Source organism: Penicillium verhagenii (genome assembly GCF_028828195.1).
Source record: "Penicillium verhagenii strain IBT 33310 chromosome Unknown utg000007l_segment0_segment0, whole genome shotgun sequence".
NCBI lineage: Eukaryota > Fungi > Ascomycota > Eurotiomycetes > Eurotiales > Aspergillaceae > Penicillium > Penicillium verhagenii.
In genome coordinates this window covers 579,200-600,555 of record NW_026643171.1, presented here as the reverse complement: position 1 = coordinate 600,555, position 21,356 = coordinate 579,200, and the positions used below count along the sequence as shown (strand labels likewise).

General features: G+C 49.8%; 7 protein-coding genes across 7 annotated transcripts; 3 read left to right on the top strand and 4 right to left on the bottom strand.

The window, feature by feature from the left end:
• Positions 1 to 114: 114 nt before the first annotated feature.
• N7466_006915 (glycine--tRNA ligase) lies at positions 115 to 4,696 on the bottom strand (the record flags this gene model as incomplete). The annotated part of the gene is made up of 4 exons (XM_057166304.1): positions 115 to 2,076; positions 2,157 to 2,284; positions 2,553 to 2,919; positions 2,990 to 4,696. The coding sequence occupies 4 exons, from the start codon at positions 4,694 to 4,696 to the stop codon at positions 115 to 117; spliced, it is 4,164 nt and encodes a 1,387-aa protein (XP_057019345.1).
• A 306-nt stretch (positions 4,697 to 5,002) lies between these two features.
• Positions 5,003 to 6,298, top strand: N7466_006914 (rRNA-binding ribosome biosynthesis protein RPF1; the record flags this gene model as incomplete). The annotated part of the gene is made up of 1 exon (XM_057166303.1): positions 5,003 to 6,298. The coding sequence occupies one exon, from the start codon at positions 5,003 to 5,005 to the stop codon at positions 6,296 to 6,298; it is 1,296 nt and encodes a 431-aa protein (XP_057019344.1).
• Positions 6,299 to 7,371: 1,073 nt separating this feature from the next.
• On the top strand, positions 7,372 to 11,073 carry N7466_006913 (ankyrin repeat-containing domain protein; the record flags this gene model as incomplete). Its single annotated transcript, XM_057166302.1, has 3 exons — positions 7,372 to 7,505; positions 7,567 to 7,790; positions 7,844 to 11,073. 3 exons carry the CDS (start codon positions 7,372 to 7,374, stop codon positions 11,071 to 11,073), a joined length of 3,588 nt encoding a protein of 1,195 aa, XP_057019343.1.
• A 436-nt stretch (positions 11,074 to 11,509) lies between these two features.
• On the bottom strand, positions 11,510 to 12,812 carry N7466_006912 (class I SAM-dependent methyltransferase; the record flags this gene model as incomplete). The annotated part of the gene is made up of 2 exons (XM_057166301.1): positions 11,510 to 12,563; positions 12,679 to 12,812. The coding sequence occupies 2 exons, from the start codon at positions 12,810 to 12,812 to the stop codon at positions 11,510 to 11,512; spliced, it is 1,188 nt and encodes a 395-aa protein (XP_057019342.1).
• A 1,844-nt stretch (positions 12,813 to 14,656) lies between these two features.
• Positions 14,657 to 15,637, top strand: N7466_006911 (aminoacyl-tRNA hydrolase; the record flags this gene model as incomplete). The annotated part of the gene is made up of 1 exon (XM_057166300.1): positions 14,657 to 15,637. The coding sequence occupies one exon, from the start codon at positions 14,657 to 14,659 to the stop codon at positions 15,635 to 15,637; it is 981 nt and encodes a 326-aa protein (XP_057019341.1).
• A 408-nt stretch (positions 15,638 to 16,045) lies between these two features.
• N7466_006910 (amphiphysin-like protein RVS161) lies at positions 16,046 to 17,200 on the bottom strand (the record flags this gene model as incomplete). The annotated part of the gene is made up of 5 exons (XM_057166299.1): positions 16,046 to 16,499; positions 16,570 to 16,791; positions 16,882 to 16,927; positions 17,024 to 17,074; positions 17,188 to 17,200. 5 exons carry the CDS (start codon positions 17,198 to 17,200, stop codon positions 16,046 to 16,048), a joined length of 786 nt encoding a protein of 261 aa, XP_057019340.1.
• A 1,608-nt stretch (positions 17,201 to 18,808) lies between these two features.
• On the bottom strand, positions 18,809 to 20,485 carry N7466_006909 (serine/threonine protein kinase SAT4; the record flags this gene model as incomplete). The annotated part of the gene is made up of 1 exon (XM_057166298.1): positions 18,809 to 20,485. One exon carries the CDS (start codon positions 20,483 to 20,485, stop codon positions 18,809 to 18,811), a length of 1,677 nt encoding a protein of 558 aa, XP_057019339.1.
• Between the last annotated feature and the right edge of the window lie 871 nt (positions 20,486 to 21,356).

The window sequence follows — 21,356 nt, the reverse complement described above, 5'->3', positions numbered from 1 at the left end:
GAGAGAAAAAAAAGAACATGGAAAAGAAGATGAAAAAGATTAGACAGCTGAAGGACCCAACCACCGATATCTCGTATACATACTGTATCAGGACCCGATATATCAATATCCTTGTCAAGGCAGCTCATTTGCTACAAACTGCCTCAGCTGACCACAAGCCTCGCTAAACAGCACTCCCTGCAACACGGTCTCGCCCTCACTAGCAGTCCAGCGTCCCGCGTCAGTGAGTCGCTGTTTCCAGGCAACCCGGTCCTCACCGCTAAGATCCTCGTAAGAACGCAGGCGCTCAGTCTCGACAAGCTGATGGTGGTGCGCAGACGAGGAAGTCTCGATAAGGACGCTCTGCTCCGCGTTCCCGTGATCAGTACACCGGACAATGACAGAGAGAGACTGCGGAGCCAGCGTCTCTAGATCAGCGGGTGCAGCGCCAGCGCTGTGGACGCGGTCAAGGATAGCCTTGAGACTTTCCAGGACATCTGCGTCAACAGTAGCGTCGGCGTGGGGGTTTGGAATGAAATGTGTTTTGTCGAGAGGGTTCTGGCCCTGGCCGCGAGATGGAGAGAGGATATAATCCAGATAAGAGCCCTGGCCCTGAGGTGGGGCAATGTATTCCGAAGCCCAGGACTCGCGGATCCCGTCGGACAGCCATTGGGTGGCGCCGAAGTAGGGAGGGGTTGCGCCGCGGATCTCGGTGTAGACGAGGATGGCGAAGATGATGGCTGTGAATGATAGGAGGCAGACGCTGATGTAGACGAGGAGTTCCCAGGTTTCGGAGGGACCGGGGAGAGACAGAGTGTAGCGGGGATGGCGCGAGGAAGGCGGGAATGGTGATAGTGGTAGGGTGTGGACGACGACTGTGTTACCCATGCTTATGGAGGCCAGCTTGACTCTCTGCGGGGGCACTTCTGGGGTGATAGGGTGGGCAGGGGCAATGAAGGTTGAGAAGCACAATTTTGTCATGGAGAAAGGATGTACATCGCGAAGGGTTGTGAAGGGCTTGATCTTTTCGTAGCCACGGTTGGGACCGTATTCAATTGTCCACAGAGTGATGGAGTTATCGCTACCGCTAGCGGCAATGATGGTTTGTTGTTGACCAACGGGGTTGGTGCCGAGTGCGCATACGTCGAGGCCGAGGCCGATCTTTACGCCTCGGGGAAGATTGCGGCGGCGGAGGATCTTAGCTTGTGCGTCCTTGGTCTTTGGCAGTTTGAGAAGAACCAGCTCACTTCCGCCGCGGTTCGGAGCATTCTGCAAGAGCAGAATGGCACTTGGAGAAAGGAAGCGCAGAGCACGGAATTTGGGACGTGCAGCACGAGCGCCACTGCTGGGTAGAGGGATAGTGTAGATGCAGCGAACGTCCGGAGCGGCATTTGAACGTGTCGAAGACGAAATCTCACCGACCATAACATCTGCCCCGTTGGTATAGGCTACACGGAACCGGCCAGTAGCATCAGTAGTCTGATCAGGGTCGAACTCCAGACTGACAAAGTCGATATCCTCTGCTTCCTCGCTGTTGCTGAGACGGATACGACCAATCACATCCGACTGCGTTGGAGAACCCGTCGGACTTAACAAGACAATCTCACCAGATGGTGCGAGTCCAGTTGTGATAGCACCGACCCTGGGTTCGCTGCTGCTCTTGTCGCCATCGGTTCTGGGTTTCCTCCAGGGCGACAACCTCAACACGCGTTGATAGGAATCACCCGCATCGGCTCCGCTTTTAAACCGAAACAACGAAGCACGAGAAAGCGATTCTGTCTTTCCAGGGATCACCTCTTCCTTGGGCTGCTCTTTCTTCTCGGTGTTGGCTTCGTCCCCCTCCTGTTCCCCCACCACTTCCGTCGGCGTAGGGCGGACTTTCCGTGGCGCGTCGAATCGAAATGCGCGCATATGTTGGTTATTGTTTTTTTTCTGCTCCGCAACTGAGCTGTTGATTCCAGCGAGAACAACGAGCGAATGTTCGTCGTCGCCAGCTTGCGGCGCTGCAGCCAACGACGTCACCGAGTCCTCGTCGCGCGACAAACTCAGCTCAAGAGCCTCTGTGATCTCATTTCGACGTGAAGTATCTAGTAGCGACTAAATCGTAACAGTTAAACCTTTGTAACAGAGTATCTATCTCCCCGGGCAGCTGTGTAACTCACAATCTTGTTCCCAACTCCGCTGCGACCCTCGCCGCCTCCGCCGCCCACGAACAAACGACCATTATCCCGTGGGTCAAATTCAGCTGCGAAGAGCGGACATGAGAGGGTGATCTTGGCAGAATGAACCGTAGGTGCCATCTTCACTTTTTTGGTGTGTTCTGTTCTCTTGACGAAGGAAGAGGACAGATCTGGAATGATCGGAGGTTTCGATTCCCCCGGATTCTTGGCGCGGGTGGCCGTATTGGGCGATGCCGGGAGCTTAAGCTATTAAGCTATTTATTTACTACGGATGAATGGGGCATTTATAGTGAAGGACAAAGGAACTTGGAGATATTTATGAACAAAAGGCAAAAGGTGTATATTTTGTTTAGAGAACGTCAACGTCACTCTTAATCTATTCCATATCCTGACCAGTGAACTCGGGCAGGCGCTTGACCACATCCTCCCAGGTCTCGTCACCATCAGTGAGCGACTTGACGGTCGCAAGAATCTCCTCCTCGCTGGCACGGACCTGCTTGGTAGAGTCACGGTCACGGAGGGTGAGAGTGTTGTCCTTGACGGACTGGAAGTCGACAGTGATACCGAAGGGAGTACCCAGCTCGTCGTTGCGAGCGTAGCGCTTACCGATACTGGCAGACGAGTCATCCACACGGTTGGAGACACCGAGACGACGCAGCTTAGCAGTAAGGCTCTGGGTGAGGGGCTTGAAGGCGGGGTTGGTGGACAAGGGAACCAACAGCACCTTAGTGGGGGCAATAGAGGGGGGGAAAGACAGCACCTAGGAACAGAAAGTCAGTATAAGATGTAATAAACAGAGTGAGAAAAATGAAAATAAGGTAAACACATACACCACGGGCTTCATCACCGGCACGCGACCAGTAGACATGCTCGATCATGCTGTACATAATACGACCGATACCAAAGGAGGGCTCAATGACGTTAGGAGTGTACTCGCGGACATTGTCGACGCGGGTACGCTTCTCAATAGTGATGATGTCCTTCTCAAGCTCAACCTTGCCAGATCCGACACCGGCAACATCAATCTCGATCTTGCCGTCCTTCTCAAGGTCCAGGGAGAGCTTCTCACGCAGGTCCTGAGACAAAGCATCAATGGCAGCCTCGACGGCCTTGGCATCCTTCTTGAAGCGAGGACCGAACTTCTTCTTCTCAAGGTCGATCTGGAACTCCTCGATGCGCAAAGGCTCGGCACGAGTCTCACGAACCACAAGCGGGGCACCGGTCTTGTTCTTGTGCACGGTCAAATCGTAGGCACTGCGGTCGGCACAGCCAACACACTCAATCCAGCCGTAGCTGGTCTGGAGCTCAGCATCCCAGCAGTCAGCGGCGTAGTGGGCCATCTCGTTGGCCATGTGCTGACGGAAACGCAGCTTGTTGAAGTCAATACCCAGCTTGAGCAGGAAAAGTTGGATACGACCGAGGAAGTAACCCAGGGTCTCGTTGTCGACCAGACCAGTCTCCACGGCGTGACCAATGGTCATCTTGGTGGTCTTGGTGCTGCCAGACAGCTGGACGTTGCGGTCAAGCAGGGACATCTCGAGGTCCTTGACCTCAACGAAGCGGGGGTGCTTCTTGCCACCCTCTGGGTCGACGTAGTGCTCAATCTCGGCCATAAGGAACTCACGCACACGCAACAAACCGGCACGTGGGGAGATCTCGTTACGGAAGGACTTGCCAATGGAGGCAGAGGCGAAAGGCATAGACTGCTGGTTGAACTCAAGCAGCTTGGCGAAGTTCAAGAACTGACCCTGGGCAGTCTCGGGGCGCAGGTAACCAGGCATGTTGCTGCTGGGACCAATGGAGGTAGCGAACATGAGGTTGAAGGCGACGGGGGGCAGAACGGCGCCACCGGTAGTAGGGTTACGGATATCGTACTTGATGATGATCTTCTCGAGCTCGGGGCCATCGAAGTTGTCAATCTGGGCCAGAGTCTCCTCGTACTCCTTGACGACAGCATCCTCCAGCTTGACAGCCTTGTTCTCGCCCTTGGACTTCTTCTTCTTCTTGGCCTCCTTCTCCTCGTCAACGACGACCTTTTGGCCGCGCGCCTCCTTGTCACCCTTGAGACGGCCCTCGAGGACCTCCTCGACGAGGTGATCGGCACGGAAGATCTCGCCAGTCTTGGGATCCTTGCACATCCAGTCGGCGAACTTGTCCACGTGCCCACTGGTCTTCAGGATATCGTGGGGGGTGAGCATGGTGGTGTCAACCTCCAGCATATCCTCCTCCAGAACGAAGTGCTTGCGCCACAAGTCGGTCATGTTGGCGACCAGGGCGGTTCCAGGTGGGCCATAGTCGTACAGACCCGACACACCACCGTAGATCTCGAAGGAGGGGGTGTAGAACATGCGACGGCGGAGCATTGAGTCCAGGATGTTGCGGTCAACATCCTGGCCGGTCTTGGTGGCGACAGTAGCCATCTTGGGGTTTCGTTTGGAGGGCTTCGGGGGCGCGGTCGAAGATGCGAAAGTCCTGAGGAGGGACGGAGGGGAAAAAGCAGAGGAGCGGGGGAAAAGTCGCGGCAGCAATTGAGTCATCCAATCACCCCAGGCACAACCTTGCCTGGCTCAAACAACAGAACAATTAAAGTGAATGGAATAAACTGCGGGTATAGAATAAAATGACAGGTTGATTTTGTTATTTCGACTTATTTTTTTCCCCCTTTTTACCCAGCTCAATACTCTTCAATTGGAAAAGGGATCAACACCTTTCGTGGTCGGAGCGCCCATTCACCCGGAGAAATGATATTCCGTGATAATCTATTTTCTTTGCAGAAAAAAAAAAGTTGTTATCGGACGGTCAAGCTCAACCACCTCCGCAAACCTCTACAGAATTCCAGCAAAATGGGTATGAAAGGCAGGGGTAGACCCCCACCCAATGCGGGCCTCGAAGAGTCGAAGCCTGCCAACAAAATGCGCCGTCAAATGATGCACATCAAGCGCAAGAGAGACAAGGACTCAACGCGCCGAGCGGAGCGATATGCATTCAAGAAGGAGGAGTCCAAGAACCCCAAATTGAAGGAAGATCGTTTGAAGCGCAACATTCCCTTGACCCTCGACCGCAAGCGAGTCTGGGATGATGCCGACAATGACGCCGAGGAGACCGGATTGGGTCTGAGTGTCGACGTTGAACGCATCAAGCGGGCCAAGAAGGAAGAAGAGGATGAATTGAACCGACCCTTGGAGGAAGGAGAGGATGACAGCGACGCAGCAGAGTCCGATGCCGAGTCGGTCGACAGTATGATCGCTAGCAGCGACAGTGAAGACGAGGACGAGGAGAAGGAAGGCGAAGACGACGACGCCAGCCGCGGTCGAAAGAAATCGGGTCTGCGTACTGCCACCGAACGTGCTACCAGCCCGACACAATCAACCAAGAGCACCAACCTAAACCTTGCACCTGAAGCTCTCGCCGCCAAATTCCCCACCCTCTTTAGCTCGGAGCCTGCCCCTTCACCCAAAGTTCTTATCACCACCTCCTTGAACTCGACACTCCACAAGGAAGCCGAAATTCTCACCGACTTATTCCCTAACAGTGTGTACATCCCTCGTAACGCACACCGCTACTCGCACAAGTTCTCCATCCGTGAGATCTCCAAGTTCGCCTCAAACCGCAACTACACCACCGTCGTCGTGCTGAACGAGGACCAGAAGAAGCCCAGCGGTATGACAATGGTGCACCTTCCCGAAGGCCCCACATTCCACTTCTCCATCAGTGGCTGGATTGAGGGCAAGCGACTGCCTGGTCACGGTAAGGCCACCGATCACTGGCCCGAGCTGATCCTGAACAACTTCCGCACTCCTCTGGGTCTTCTGACTGCCCACATTTTCCGCACTCTGTTCCCTCCCATGCCCGAGTTCCAGGGCCGACAGGTCGTGACACTGCACAATCAGCGTGATTACATCTTTGTGCGCCGTCATCGTTATGTCTTCCGTGAGAAGCGAGAGACTGAGAAGGCTGTTGTTGGAGCCGACGGCAAGGAGATTGAAGGTGTGGAGGGCATTCGCACTGGTCTGCAGGAGTTGGGACCCCGGTTCACCTTGAAGCTGCGTCGTGTGGATAAGGGTATCCAGCGGGCTAGTGGACAAGAGTGGGAATGGAAGGGTGGAATGGAGAAGGTGCGGACGAAGTTCCAGCTGTAATTCTTTTTTCCATTTTGCTTTTCTACTTTTATTATTGCATGGGGTTCGGGGAGTAATTAAAAATGGGTTTGGGCAATCTTACATACTTGAATTGAATGAACATAATGTCATCAAATACTAGATATCATTATGAATTCAGCCTCCAGACGTGATCTCTAATGTGTGTATCTATCCAAAACTTCGGATTTTGCTAGTTGAAACATAAACTTGTTGACGGTAAGGCTTCCAAATCGCTACAATAATGACCAATCTTTACTATATAACCTTCTTTAGTACGAACTCAAGTACATACGACCATAGGGTGTGGAGAACAGGGCTTCCCGTCCGCTCAGCCGTACTTAAGCCACACGCCGGTCAGTTAGTAGTATGGTGGGTGACCACATGCGAATCCTGACTGTTGTATGTTTTTTTTTCTTTGAAGATCCTGTGATTTTTATAGTGGAAGGCAAATGTGTAAATGGCAACCTTGGAACATTCAATAATCGACATTGAACAGTGCACACATTTGCATGTGGCTTGTTTCAGATTTCAGCTGTACTTCTGTTAAGCAAAAGATAACATACGGACTCTGTATGGAGTACCTAAATATACTAAGGGGTACGTATCGCGTCGTTCAATGTTGGATACTAGTCAGGCGCATTTGTGGTCTTGTTTGCGAGAAAAGAGGCGAGAAAAGAGGCTGAAAAAGGAAATCCGAATCCATACATGTAGCAATCCAGAGCCACAGTTCTGATTCGACGACAAATTCTTCGCAAGAGAGGTCTCGGCCAATAGAAGAACGTTTGCGAGGACAAATGCCCACCGGGGCGTAAATTCTATGTTATCATTTGCCGAGGCCAGAAGCTCTCATGCATGCCTCCCCATCACTCATGCATGGGCTTCTGAGGTGTCAACCCCTGAAAGCATTGATAATTTCGAATGTTTGGAGGTAACTGATGTTGTGGTAAGAACCAATCCAAGTTGAGTTAACCAAGATGCTCCCAATAATTTTCATATAAAAGCCAGCATGAACGGCTTCCAATTTTGAGAGGCACCGGAGCGCAACTCATTGCCATTAAACCACATAGCACTAAATGGCTCCCAATGTACCAGACCAGGCCGAGTTGGACAGTCACCACGATGAGCTCAGATCGCTATGGCTTGAACAAGGATGGAGCGTTAAACGGATCAGAAGCTTCATGGTGGAGAGACATGGCTTTAACAGGAGGTGAGGTGTACTGTGATAAATGGATATTGCCATTTTGGTTCCCAGGCTAATAGAAACGCAGTGAGCAACAGTATATGCGCTATTTCAACAAATGGGGCTTCAAGAAGAACTTCACCACCTCAGACTGGAATTTTATTGCATATCGTCAAGAGAAGCGGAAGCGAGATGGAAAAGACCCAGGTGAAGTGTGGCAGAACGGAAAATTGGTTCCTGAACGGAAAGTGAGGAAGGAAATTTCTCGTCATGTCACGCTATCATCGCAGTATACGGCGGCTCAGACCTCCGGTATGTCCTTCCCCCCTCATTTCATTGCTCCAATTTGACTAATCACCACTCAGAACCACAAACCCCCGAAGGCATTATGGTGTGCACTCCACAGCCAAGCATGGAAACTGAGGTCACGAATTCCCTCGACAGCAATCCGCCGAGCCTGTATCCCACGAGCGATCTAGATATGATGGGATGTGAGATTTCAAATGACCTCCTTCACATCGATTTGAATCCACCACAAGTCCAATATGACCCTTCTCAAGTGGAATTCCCAAATCTCTTCCTGCAGGACAGTGGAGCATTCATCGCAGATCCATATCTCAGAGACTTCAATCTAGATCACACGCTGCTTATACCCGACTTTGCCATCTCGGCATCTTCCCAGGAGTTGGTAGCTCGAATCCTGGAATGCTCTGATCCTATGGGTAGTGAGATCCTTCACGAGACTCGCTCGATCCTGATGGAGTCCAATGCATTCGACAAAGATAATTCCAGAAGCTTTATCTCTGCTCTTGAGCCTATCACGATAGACGACGGAAATGGCAGCTTCAAAGCGAAGGCAGAGTTTATGTTCCACTCACCAGACTCTGATAAGCTGTCTCTTTTCTTGCAACTCTGCATCTTTCTCTCTTCCAACAATTTGCTTCCGCAACAGTCGACAGAGAATCTAGTACGGCTCATAACGAGAAATCGTGCCCACTCCACACTCGAACTTGTTATCAGTTCAAAAAGCACAGAAATCGAGATATTCATGAGCAATCTGCTAGCTGGTGCAGCAGCGGTTGGGGATGTGCAGACATGCCGAATCCTTATCGAGGCAGGAGCAGACATAGACGCTTCCAGTGGGCCAACTTTGCTAACACCCCTCCAATATGCACTCCGAGAAGACAATGTCGAATGCGCAAAAATGCTCCTTGAGGCTACTGCAAACCCAAATTTCACTGCAGTCGATGGGGAGAGACCCCTTCATATTGCGTGTCTGAACTGCAAAGGGTCTGATTCCGTGAAGCTTCTGTTGCAGTACAAAGCTCATGTGAATCTACCAACCATTCGAGACACGCCTCTCCAGATTGCCACACGTCGAGGTAGGCATGACCTAGTGCGCATTCTTCTCGATGAAAATGCGGATCCAAATCTCACATCATCTAGCAATGCAACTGCTTTACAAATAGCATGTTGTATTGGGGGTGATGCTGCAATAGTAGATACTCTGGTAGCTGCTGGAGCGAACATTGATATGAGGCCTGGATATGATGCTCAGAACAAATCCAATTCAGAGCACGATGATGAAGAAATCGATTTGGAATTTGGAGAGCTTGCCCATGGCATTCCAAATCACTTGAAGCCTGCAATCCTGATAGCCGCGGATCAAGAAAATTGGGAGGCGGTTCAGCTGTTGCTGGAGGAAGGGGCTACAATAGACATTGACTGGACCAAATGCTCGCCAACACTTCTTGATAAGGAGATGAGTAGAGCCTTCGATGAAGAGGTCTTACCCGTGTTTAGCCCCCTTCATGCAGCTGTCAGGTCAGGGAACATCACTATGGCCCGCATGCTTTTGAGTGCTGGCGCGAACTTCGATGCAAGACCGGGAGGAATATATGGCTATACTGCACTCCAGATATGTGCCGCTAAGGGAAACCAACGACTCATTGAGATTCTACTGAGAAAAGGCGCGGATATCGATGCCTGTGCGGGTGACTACCTTGGAGAGACTGCAGTGCAGGCCGCTGCTTGTCATTCGGATATCAGTGTTCTCAGTTTTTTAATTGAGGAAGGCGCAGATCCTAACGGTCTGCCTGGAAAACGAGAAGGCTTCACTGCTCTACAGAAAGCTGTTATGGCTGCAAACGTTGAGGCCGTTCAATTACTCCTGGACGCAAATGCAACTGTCAACACAGATCCAGCCCTGACTGGCGGGGCCACGACGATTGATCTTGCATTCGATATCGAAGAAGATGTATCAAGGATTGAGATTTTGAGGCTCCTCCGGCAAGCTGGTGCGCATACTCGGAAACCTAAAAGCCTGGATCTCTCGTCTGGTCTTCTTCATTCCGCGGTCAGACGGCGTGACGTAGAATCAGTGGAGAACCTTCTGAAGAGGGGCGAAAATCCAAATCTAGGGTATTGCAGCATCGCAAAGCGCACTCCACTGCAACAAGCTTCCTACAATGGAGATCAGGTATTGGTGCGCCTACTTACAGATTATGGAGCTCATGTCAACGCTGCACCCTGGCAGGTTGATGGATATACGGCTTTGCAGGCAGCATCTCTTGGTGGTCATATGCCTGTGGCAAATTTTTTGTTGGAACTCGGCGCACAAATCAATTCAGCAGGATCGTACGAGGGATATTCGGCAGTTGAGTGTGCCGTCAAGAGCTGCAATTTGGACCTAGTCCAACTTTTCCTAAACTTGATGCCTGATGCTATATCATCAGATACCATTTGCAGAGATCGAATTGTTGGCCTCTTTCTATGCGCTAAAAACTCGGGCGTCGCACATAATGCGACCACTTTGAAGCTACTGATAGATGCAGGCGCAAATGTCAACGGTACCTTGAAAGTCGGTACCTTGGAAATACCGTTTCTACAACAAGCAGTCCGGTGTTCTAACCGCGACATTGTCCAGTGCCTGATTTTGGGAGGGGCCGATTTGAATGGGCGCTACAAAAGCGATCAAGGCGGCGCTGCAACCGCGCTTCAGGAAGCAGCAGTTATCAAAAACGCTGTTGTTGCTCAGTTACTACTCGAGTGGGGCGCAGACGTCAATTCGCCCGCAGACAGCGAAGGTGGCTATACAGCGCTTCAGGCAGCCGTCATCAATCAAGACTGGACAATGGTGAGGCTTTTGATTTCTTTTGATGTCGATGTCAACGGTGCCCCCAGTCCAAAAGGAGGCCGAACCGCCCTTCAATGGGCCGTGACGAAGGGCTCTCTACCACTCACGCGTTTCTTAATCAGCAATGGGGCTGATTTGAATGGGCCACCTGCACCTTTCCGAGGTTGCACAGCTATGCAAGCAGCTGCACTTCACGGCAACATTCGCATTGTGCAGATGCTTCTTTCTGCAGGAGTACCCGTCAATGAGGCTCCCGCCGCTGAGGACGGGCGAGGCGCTACTGAAGCTGCGGCAGAAAATGGCAGACTCGATACCCTTCACATGCTTTTGAACTTTTACCCTGACACGGAAGACTTCGATATTGTGAAAATGCGAGCGGCGAGATTGGCCCGCGCAAATGGTCGAGTAGCTATCGAGAGGTTCTTGTTGGCCTATCGTAAAGTGACTCGGAAGAAGTAAATGTGTTTTACTTGGATGGGATGGGGGTTAAACAGTGGAGAGGTTTCTTTAAAATCCTCTTTTTGCACATCTTTTTTGGTCTTTTAAACCAACAAAAATGGTCATCTTCAGTTCTAATTTTATAACCAGGATTATAGTGCAACAACTCATTTTATATCATAATTTCAAGATCGCAATCAGACATCTGGATGTAACGTTTGAACTTGAACCAGGTCCTTCCTACAACCTACAGTACTACTTGTAGTAGATACTTTTAGTTTTATTCATACAATATAATCAACACCAAACCAGAACCCTAACTCCATCCAAAATCGAACCCAAATTCACCTGTATATGCATGCATACCACACCCGTATCCAATCCCCCACACGCGAGGACCAATTCACTTCAATGTTGGCACACATATCCCATAAAGCCCAACCCAAACATGACCCCATCACCCCATGTCCCCACTCAATTCCCTAGCCCTAGCCAAAGCCCTAGCCAGAATCTCCTCCCTCCGCCTTGCAAACGAAGCCGGCTTCCTAGCCGTAACAAAGCGCACTCTAGCCGTAATCTTCGCAGCCCCAAGAACCTCCCCCCGAACCTTCTCACACAGCTCCCTAACCGCCTCAAGCGTGTAGCCCGCGAAGCTCGTGAGCGGGCGAAGCGCATGCGCCTCCAGCCCCTCAAGCAGTACAATAAGCGCCATCTTACCGAGGGTTTTCTCCCCGGTATCCTCAGGCCACAGGCCGACGGGAAAGGTGTGTTCAAGGACGTTGATATCGCTGAATCCGGCTGCTAGGAGAGCTTCTTTGCGGAGGTGGCGGAGGTCTCGGGGACGGCCTGAGATTTCGCCCGAGGCGCGGAGGGCCGAGGCGTAGGTCTTCAGGCTTGGTGTTTTGGCATCACCGTCTTCGTCTTCGTCTTGGTTTTTGTCTTCGGCTCCATCTCCTTCTCCTTCGTCATTATTATGCTCATTCTCGGGATCCAAAGTGAGCGTGATGGTATCGCCGGCCGGATCCGTATCTGCAATCTCGATATACCCGCCTGGTTTCAGGTGTGCGAGAGCTTGCTGGTAGACGGCGTGCCAGTCCCTGAAGGCACCGGAGAGACCACGGATATGAATCAGGTCAAAGGGCTCATGGTATGTCCATTGGGATTGAGCGTCCGCAAGTTGAAAGTCGACGTTTGGCAGGGAGACGTGAGCGACGCCGGAGTCGAAGATGCCTAGGTCGGAGGCGATGATGGTGGCGTTTGGGTATTGGGCGCTCATTTCTATGGCCCAGTCGCCTGGTCCTGTGCCGATATCAAGGATGCGCGGAGAATCGGTCATGAATGGGACTAAGGTGAGGCGGCCTTCGAGGAGGATCAGATAGATTTGGTGAACGATGTTTAGACGAGTTAATTCTGATTCGTCGTTGGGCATGAAATATTTCTCATCGCAGTATCGTCGGCCATTTTCCTCGACGTAGGCGAGGTTTTGGGGTGGATAGGAACGGGTTGATTTTCTATGGAGTATTAGAACGACATTGTTGTAGAAAAGAAAACTGGAAAGAAAACTCTTGGTTCGTTCTCTTTAAATTTGTTCCCTTCCTATCGTCTTGTTCGTCAATCACCACTTACATGGATTCCTCTCCATCTGAACTCGAATCTGAATCCGACTCTGGTTCTGAGCTTCCCACTTCGATCTCTAAGGATTTTTCTCGAGTATAAGAAGGGCCGGGGTCCTCCTCTGGCTGAATGGGCATGTCATCCATAACATGACTGGTTAATCTGGCCACCGAGACAGATAGTATTTGCAAGAATTATGCAAGCTGACTTAAAGATTCAGCCTCCTGCAGCGGGTATTTGGAAAGGCAGGGGAAGAAGGTAGAAGGGAAAGGGGATGGGGCCCGATATTGGTTCGAAGAAGGATATCCAAAATTAACCGTGAGAGGTATAGCCACAGCCCACAGTGTCTCCAACTCAATTGTCAGAAGCGAAAGAGGGGCGCAACAGCTCCGCTTTGCATGAACAGCACGAGAAACTCTTTTAGACGGAGTATAGTGGAGACGCGGAGGATACAGAGGATACGTCACTGCATCGTATACCAAAGAGAAGAGAAAGAAGAAGAAAAAAGGTAAAAGGCTTAAAAGATAAAATAAAGAGAGAAAAAGGGAAAAATAGGAAAGGACAGAGCCCAAGAGGGTGGAGATTATAGCCCAAACCCGACAGACTGGGACGGCAGTAGAGAAGAAAAAGGGCCGTTAAAAAGACAGCACCGAGGACTTGGATCCGGGCAACACAAGAAGCGTAAGTGATTTGAGTAAGACCCGAAAAAGCTGGGAAATTAGAATTGGTCCTTGCCCCATAATAAAAAGTCAAATAAAAAACCAGTATGTGGAATTGAGGATATAAGGATTTGGGCTAAAGGGGATTCGACAGCTCAAAGTGGATCGAACATTTGAAGGGATGAGTGAGATTGATGGGCATAATGTACATACAATGTTTACGGGTATACGTTGTGCGGAGTATAGAGTACTTGAAGATGGATTTTACAAATATCCGAGCCGAGAGCTTCTGGTTCGATTTACAGGATGTACATTATGCATATTCAAATCCGGTTTATATGTATACTTACCGGTGGATCCCTTTTGACCACGTATGGTACCACATCTCCGACCCGACAGAGTGGTACTATACGACCATGACACTTCCCCCCGCTTGAGTAGGGAACCTTTGACTTGGGGCCTACGGAGTATTTGGAGCATAAATAAGGGTGCAAAAGTATACTTCAGTAAAGTGCATTACAACTACACGGGGACTATGTATTTTATTATCAGGTTTTTTTTCATATTTTTTTATGGGGGTCCAGTTTGTACCCAGGGACTTCAATATTGCATGAGCACATGCATTCTCATCCCTACCGAGTAAGTGTACGCCGTTATACTTGCCCCCTTTTGTAAACCCCTGCAACTTGGTTAATTTAATCTCGCTTTAAAGCCCCTGAATGGATCAATTAGGCGTGCACAGAAGTCACTAGCTAAAAGGTAACTTAGTTAAAATAGCACAGACAATTTCCGGATCCGAGGTTCTCTGTACATACTGCCGTGTTACACTGCGGTCGAGTGCTGACAGAAATGTTTACATGAACATTAGAATGTACCAGTTTACATCCATGACTACTGAAAATGCACAGAAAATCTATAAAAACCAACAAATTGAGGACCTACACTTCTACATCTCTCTAAATTTCAAAACCACAAGTACACCCCAGTAGTATAGAAAACCAGAAACCAGATATCAAGAACCATGTCCTCGGGTATACAAAAATACGAATTAACCCCTCCAAAGCCCCGAAGTTTGAAAAATACCTAGTAAAAGCAAAACCTAATCCCCACTCCCCGTGCGCGACCCGACAGTTCGGTTCCCAGTCCCGCCAAGATTCCCCAATCCGGTAAGGACCCGCGGCACCTCCGAGGCCAGTCACGAGACGATCTCCCGTCCCTGATCCAGACGGGCGGGTTCCAAAATTCCAATTCCAATTTCCCAATATCCAAAAAGAAAAAAAAAACCAACCCCTTGCACAAAAACACAACTCCCCACCACCAACATAAAATACATGCACACACAAACCCTCACACCGATCCCGAATAACACACCCATAACCTCAGACCCCCCACAACCCGAAACTGAAACTTCCACGCCGGCCCAACGATCGAAAGCGAGCTCAGCTCCCGTCCCGCCTCCGAGCCAACCCGCCCTCAATAAAAATAAAAATAAAAAACACCGCGCAGAAGAAATCATGCGTCCTCCACCTGTTGCCGCCGCCGTCGCGGCCGCAGCCGCAGGACCACCCCGCCGCCTCCTCTTCATAGCCTCAATAGGCAACCAGGGTCCGTACCGCCGAACCAGACACAGCGCAGGCCACATCCTACTCGACGAGCTTCTCCCGCAATTGCGGGCGCGATGGAACAGCGACGCGCAGACCCAACCACAAACACAAACACAAACACCGCCCATCGGCGCATACTACACAACATGGTACAGCCCATCCTTCATGAACGAGTCCGGGCCCAAACTAGTGCGGCAGATGGTAAAGTCCTTCGGGCGACAAGATGAGGTTCTGGGACAAGGCCCGGCGCTGTCGCCTTGGCTGGCTGGGCTGGTTCCTGGCGCGACGAAGACACAGACGCAGGCACAGGGGTACCCTGCTACGCTGGTTATCTTGCACGACGAGCTCGAGGCGCCGTTGGGTAAAGTGCGTGTGAAGCGGGGTGGGCCTGAGGTTGCTAGTTTGCGCGGACATCGGGGCTTGATTAGTGTTTGTGAGAGTCTGCGTGGGAAAGGATTGTACCCTGCGCAGCTGCAGGGGCAACAGGGTCAAAGGCAGCAGGGGAGGAAGGGTGGGAAGGAGGAGTGTCTGCCGCGGGATTTGTCTATTTTGAGGGTTGGGGTTGGGATTGGGAGGCCGGATAGTCGGGCGAAGAATGCTGTTGCGGATTATGTGTTGGCGGAGATGGATGCGGTGGAGTTGGCTGCTGTTAAGAAGGCTGTTGAGCCTGTGATGGGGGTTTTGGAAGAGGAGTTGTATAGGGTGTGAGGTATAGGGAATTCTTGTTTATAACCGTTGGGGATCTCTTTTTCTCTTCTTCTTCTGTGTATATATTGGTGATTGGGGTTGGGTTTGGATTTGGCTTTGGATCGAGCGTTGATACCCATATGAGCGATGCACTTCAATTGAACTCCTTTTGTATCCAGACATAAAATAAACAGAAAAGGAGAAAGAAATATGTAAGAGTGAAAAAAACATCCCGATGGAGATCGGTTGGTCATGTAACATGGCTGAGAGAATCACAAAACGCAAAAGACCAAAAAAAAACCAAAAGAGAAGAAAGTCGCATAGTCTCAGCGAACAGCCCCCATTCAAGCCTGACGAAACCCCGATAATGCTAAGAAAAAAAGTAATAAACATATAGAATAAGGTATAGGTACGTATGGTACTGAATCCCTAGACAGTGCCAGCAATGCTGAGATCCCGAATCTCCTGTAACACCTCCTCAACCCGATTATCAAGATCACCACGGGCATATTGGTCACGAGTCTCGGCATCCAGGTACTGCTGGACCTGTGCCATGCGGGAGTAGGCTTCAGCGCAGAAGCGCAGCTGAATCTTAACGAGAGCCTCGAAGCTAGGATCCAGGTAAGGAACACGGAGATCGATGAGCTGAGGCAGCTCAGTGAAAAGCTGCTCGTTCAGCTGCTCGTAAGCCTGCTTAGCGATTTCGGTCTCACGCTCAGTACGCGGCAGCTTGGTAGCGTCCTTATCAGGCTTCTCGACCAGCTTCTTGACCTTGGCGCGCATAGAGTCATAATCGAGAAGTTTGTGGTTGCGCTTCTTGATGCATTCGTTGACGTCGGGGAAATAGGCGCAGAAGCGGGAAATAGGGTCGAGGACGGTGGCTCTGCAAATCAGAGGTCAGTCAGCCTTGGGCCTTTGGGATTGGTTGAGTATATGCAAGGCTGCAATCATACCGGTATGGACCATCCAGGGCCTTGATGGTCTCGGCATCAAGATCCTCCACAGCTTGCTTGTAGCTTCGGCTCACGCCATCCGTGGTACCAGCGTCACCGTAGAAGGCATCGATGGTCTCTGCAATGCGCATCTGCGACGCAGTCATGGCTCGCAGAGAGTCCAGGTATCCCTTTGCTTCTTTCTGCAGCCGATTGGAGGCCGCTTCCATGGTCCGGTAGCGACTGCGACTCACCGTTAGTTTTTCAATACTTCGACACCAGCCCTACTCTCTCTCTCTCTCTCTCTCTCTCTCTCTCTCTCTCATGACATACCGTTCCTCAATTTCATAATCCCGGTCATTGGTTCTCTCCACATGACCTGATGATCAAAAATATTGCGATTAGTATTGCAAATCGTTGTGGTGATCGTCGCGATCGGGCAGCGAGGTTGCGGGGTAGCATTCCGCGGACTAACCGGTCTTCATCATAACCTGCGTGGTCGCGCGGTTGACATTCTTCTTAAATCCTGCATAAAGTTGAGCAAAGTTTTTCTTTTTCATGATTGTTACGCGATAAACAAAGTATTTATCGAAAGACAGAAGCAGGAGATTGAAAAGTAATGCAGAGTAGCGTTCTTACCTGCCCAAGACATGATGGAGGAGAGTCAAGTGAATGATTTGGAATGAGAGTGTTTGAGCGCGATCGTATCGCCGAGAAATCGACGCCGACTAGTCAAGTCTGAATGGAGACAAAGGGTTTCTCGTTGCGTCCTAAAGTTGATATGACAACTGAGAGGAACAAGCAAGTCAGAAGTTCCGCTCTACCAAGTGTGGCGGTGCGGCTGTATTACATAATGGCTTCCGGATGCGGCTACGTCACAATTTGTGTCTTTCAGGCATTTACATACATAGGACTATGTAAGTACTTAGTAAGATTTGGCATAGAACCTGCACTAAAAAAACATTTCAAGTACCTTGGCAAGTAGAACAGTTATTCATGGGACATTCTTATCTAGTTAATAGAGGTATTTTATGAATAATCCATGGTACACTGCATGAATAACCAAAATTTGCTGTAAGGCTGAAGGATTACAGCGGCTTTCTGCATTGCCAATGTTCTGCTAACGAGAATGCAGATGCCTAAAGACTAAAGGACTGTTGAGATGCGCCAAGACCAATAGTCGAAACAAACATTCACCGTGAATTTTTCATTTTTATGGGCATATTTCATGATGTTATTGCCTTTTGGTTCATGGGGGGGAAAAAGGCCAGCTCAGAGGCTAAGGGCGCAGTATTGCATCAGTTCTGATAAGGCTTGCCGATCGCTGAGAATAGATTGGGGCCAAATTAAAGGGCTGAAAGGTTAACACCAGAACGGGAGTGAGATGTCCGGTAAGAGAAGGATTGTAATGTTACAAGTACAAGACAACCGGAGCTTGACCGATTCTATTGTAAGATTCGAGTTGTGGCTGTGGTGACCTTGGCCTTGGTCCGGTGCCACTTCTGTAACCTGATGTCATCAACCTAAGACACGAACGCCCACTCTAGATGGTAGGTTGAGGAACTTCAATATTACGAGGTCATATGGCGAGGCGCTGATTTCTAAGCAATTGTAGTTGAGGAAGGTTTTTTTCAATATGTCATAATTGTCACATGGGGCTGCTATGCACGCATCTGGTACTATATACGTTGTTTGACAACACAGGGCAACTTCAAAGCCTCGACCAGGGGGTTAGAACCGCGTAGAAGCTGGTCATCATATAAAATACAAGTTCAAAAAAGAGATTGAGAAATGGAGGAAGATAGGAGGGAGATAGGGAAAGAGAAAAGGGAAGTCCACAAAACGCCGTTGTCTCGGTATATCTGCTAGATGGAGCAGACACGAGAAAACTTCAAGAAAAAGAAAGTCATGACTCTTCGTTGCATTTGACGTGAAAAAAATGACGTCCGTTAAAAGAAAAACAAAAGCTTATCAAAGAACACGGGCTTAAAAGATATCAATGCGCCGGATCAAATGACCGAATGAAAAAAAAAAAAAACACACACACACAAGGGCCTCCTATCTATGAGGAGCATTCAAAAGGACAGAGACCTCCTTTTCTTTGAACGGGTCTAAAAGACAAACGAAAGAACCACCCTGAGATGCTCGTAAGAAAGGGAAGGGTTACATCATAAATCCAAAAAAAATCCCCCCCTTTTGCCTCAAAAAAGAAATGTTCGTTAAAGAGGATTGTTACACAATAATAAACAACCAACATGGCTTAGAACCCTTCCTCGCCTGCCTTACACAGTTTGATCTGGCGCACCCATTCGGATTTGAGCACCTGAGAGGCATTTATACGGCGAGAGGGATTCGGGTCCAAAATGGAGTAGATCACGTTGCGGCAACGAGCCTGCATAGAGCTTGTTAGGAGGATGATCCAGCTAAAAATCCAATGTAAGATAATGCTTACCCGATGCAACGTTTCAATAGGCGCATAGCCATCCTCGTGCTTGCGTCCCTCCAAGTAGCGCTGGTAAAATTCATCTTCATCTTTGCGAGCAACACGCCAAAGATGGCGTCCAGTACGCATAGCCATGTAGATCACTCCAGTAGCCCATAGATCGACTGCACGAGGATCAAACTCCTTCTCGATATATTCTTCAGGCGCGATATAAGGCGCAGATCCACAGAGACCGGCGGTCATGTGAGCTTCTTTTTCCCAGGCCATGCGGAAACATTCGCCATTGCCAAAGTCGGTGATCTTCAAGGCACCGTGGGTAGTTAATAGAAGATTTTCGGGTTTGAGATCACGGTGGGCAACACCCATCTCGTGCATATACTCAACTCCGCGCATGAGCTGCTTGAAGAAGCAGTCGGCTTCGGCAACCTCAAGTTTTCCAGCCGAGAGGACCAATGTGTAAAGATCACCACCGGCGCAGAATTCCATAACCTCACAGTAATCGCCCTTGGCGTCTTGTAACAGATCAAGGGTGTGGATGACATTCGGGTGACGGAGGGATGAAGAAATACAGAATTCCGAGGTAAGTCGCTTCTGGTATTTCTTGGCAGTCTCCTGGGGTCTGCGTCGGAATTCCTTCACAGCATACAGCTGCTCACACTTGGAGTCTTGTGGGTCGACCTTGTGCGAGATGCGGACAATTCCAAAAGCACCGCGGCCAACAATCTCCTGGCATTTTCCGTATTTGTCGACCAAGGATGCTGTAGCGTTGGGGCCGCCCTTCTTATCAAGGGCCAGCTTATCTCGCTCGGTTTTAAATTGGTCGATCCAAGTCGACATAAGTGAAAGTTGCTGCTCATCGACCTGGTGATCTTCTCCGCCCTTCTTCCGTCCACCACCCAGCATGTCGCGGAGAAGGTCGGTCAACTTTTCCTGTCTCCTCGCACTCCGAAGGTGATGGGAGTGGTTGCCTTGAGCTTCGGAGAGAATCTCGAAACGCTTATGCGGAGGAACACCATCCTTCTGTTCCTTTCCGCTGATCGTCTTCTTCTTCTTACCGTCCTCAACGATGGGTTCGTTTTTAAGGGATGGTTGACGAGAGGGAGTCCGTGATGAGGGTCTAGAATTGGCAGGTGTTGTCGGTTTTGAGGAAGGTTTTGAGGTCGGCTTGTCCTTGGAGTTGAGGGGAGCTTGAACGCTATCCAAACTGCTGTCGGATAGTTCACGGTGTACGTCGTGCTTCTCCTGAAGAGTGGGTGTTGTTTTTCCGGTGGTGGAAAACATGCGAGAGAGACGAGCAGCCATCTTTGGCTTTTGAGGTTTCGTGGCGGGGGATGCCGGTGGGGGAAGGGCGGCCTCCCCGTTCGCCGCGGACAGATGCATGTCCGCTAGAGGTCGTGTTATTGAAGGTTCTCCATCCCGAGGGTCATGTGAATGTTGAGAGTTTGCGGTAGACGAGACTGCAGACGGAACAGGTGAAGGGGGAACTGGAGTCATGTGCGATGAGTTTCTGGGGGTAGGAGGCGAAGAAGAGGTAGATATAATGTGTGTGTGTGTGTGTGTAGATCTCGGGAGGTGTTCGAGAATCAGGGTCGGCCCCGAAGAGGATTTGGGAGACGAGCGGAGCTCGCACGCGGCTAAGCTGCGCAAAAAAAGCAAGCTCTGAGTCTTAAAGGAGTCGATCTTTTGGAGGAGGGAAAGCACTCAAGAGGGACTCGGAGAGAGCGAGGCGACTAGTCGGCGGGCGGCGGAAAAAAAAGCGGTGGAGGGCCTGAATAAATGGCCTGAATTTGTAGCCTGAGGCAAAGAAGAAAGCAGGTGACGGGGGGAAACGCTTTAGATCATATATAGATAGTAAAGATGAGAAATGGCAACGCTAGACCCAAGACCGGCCCTATGAGGGGTAAGTAATCACATAAAAAGATAATGCCTTGAGAGATTCAAAAGGAGCATGAGATCAAAAGGAAAAGAGAAAGAGAAAGAGAAAAAAAATAAAAGTGGCAGAGACGAGGGTTAAAATTGGCGATGCTACGGAAGGGAGCACATTGAAAATACCACGGGGGGAACGGTTTCTGTGTATGGGAATTGTATGAAATGTAATGGGGATTTACGGGGTTGGAATTTCCACTTTTTTCCTTTTTTCCCTTTTTTTTTTTTTATGGAAATTGTTTTTTGGTGGATTATTAAGGATGATTTAAGCCAAAAACCAAATCCTACTTTGTAATTTATTAGACAAGAAAAATTAGAAAAAAAATTAGAAAAAAAAAGAAATTTCTGGACACACTGCAACCGTGGTAATTACCGCGTAATTATTAATACACTAAGCCTATGTCAGACTGAACTAAGTCAAACCAACTGAACTTTTGTT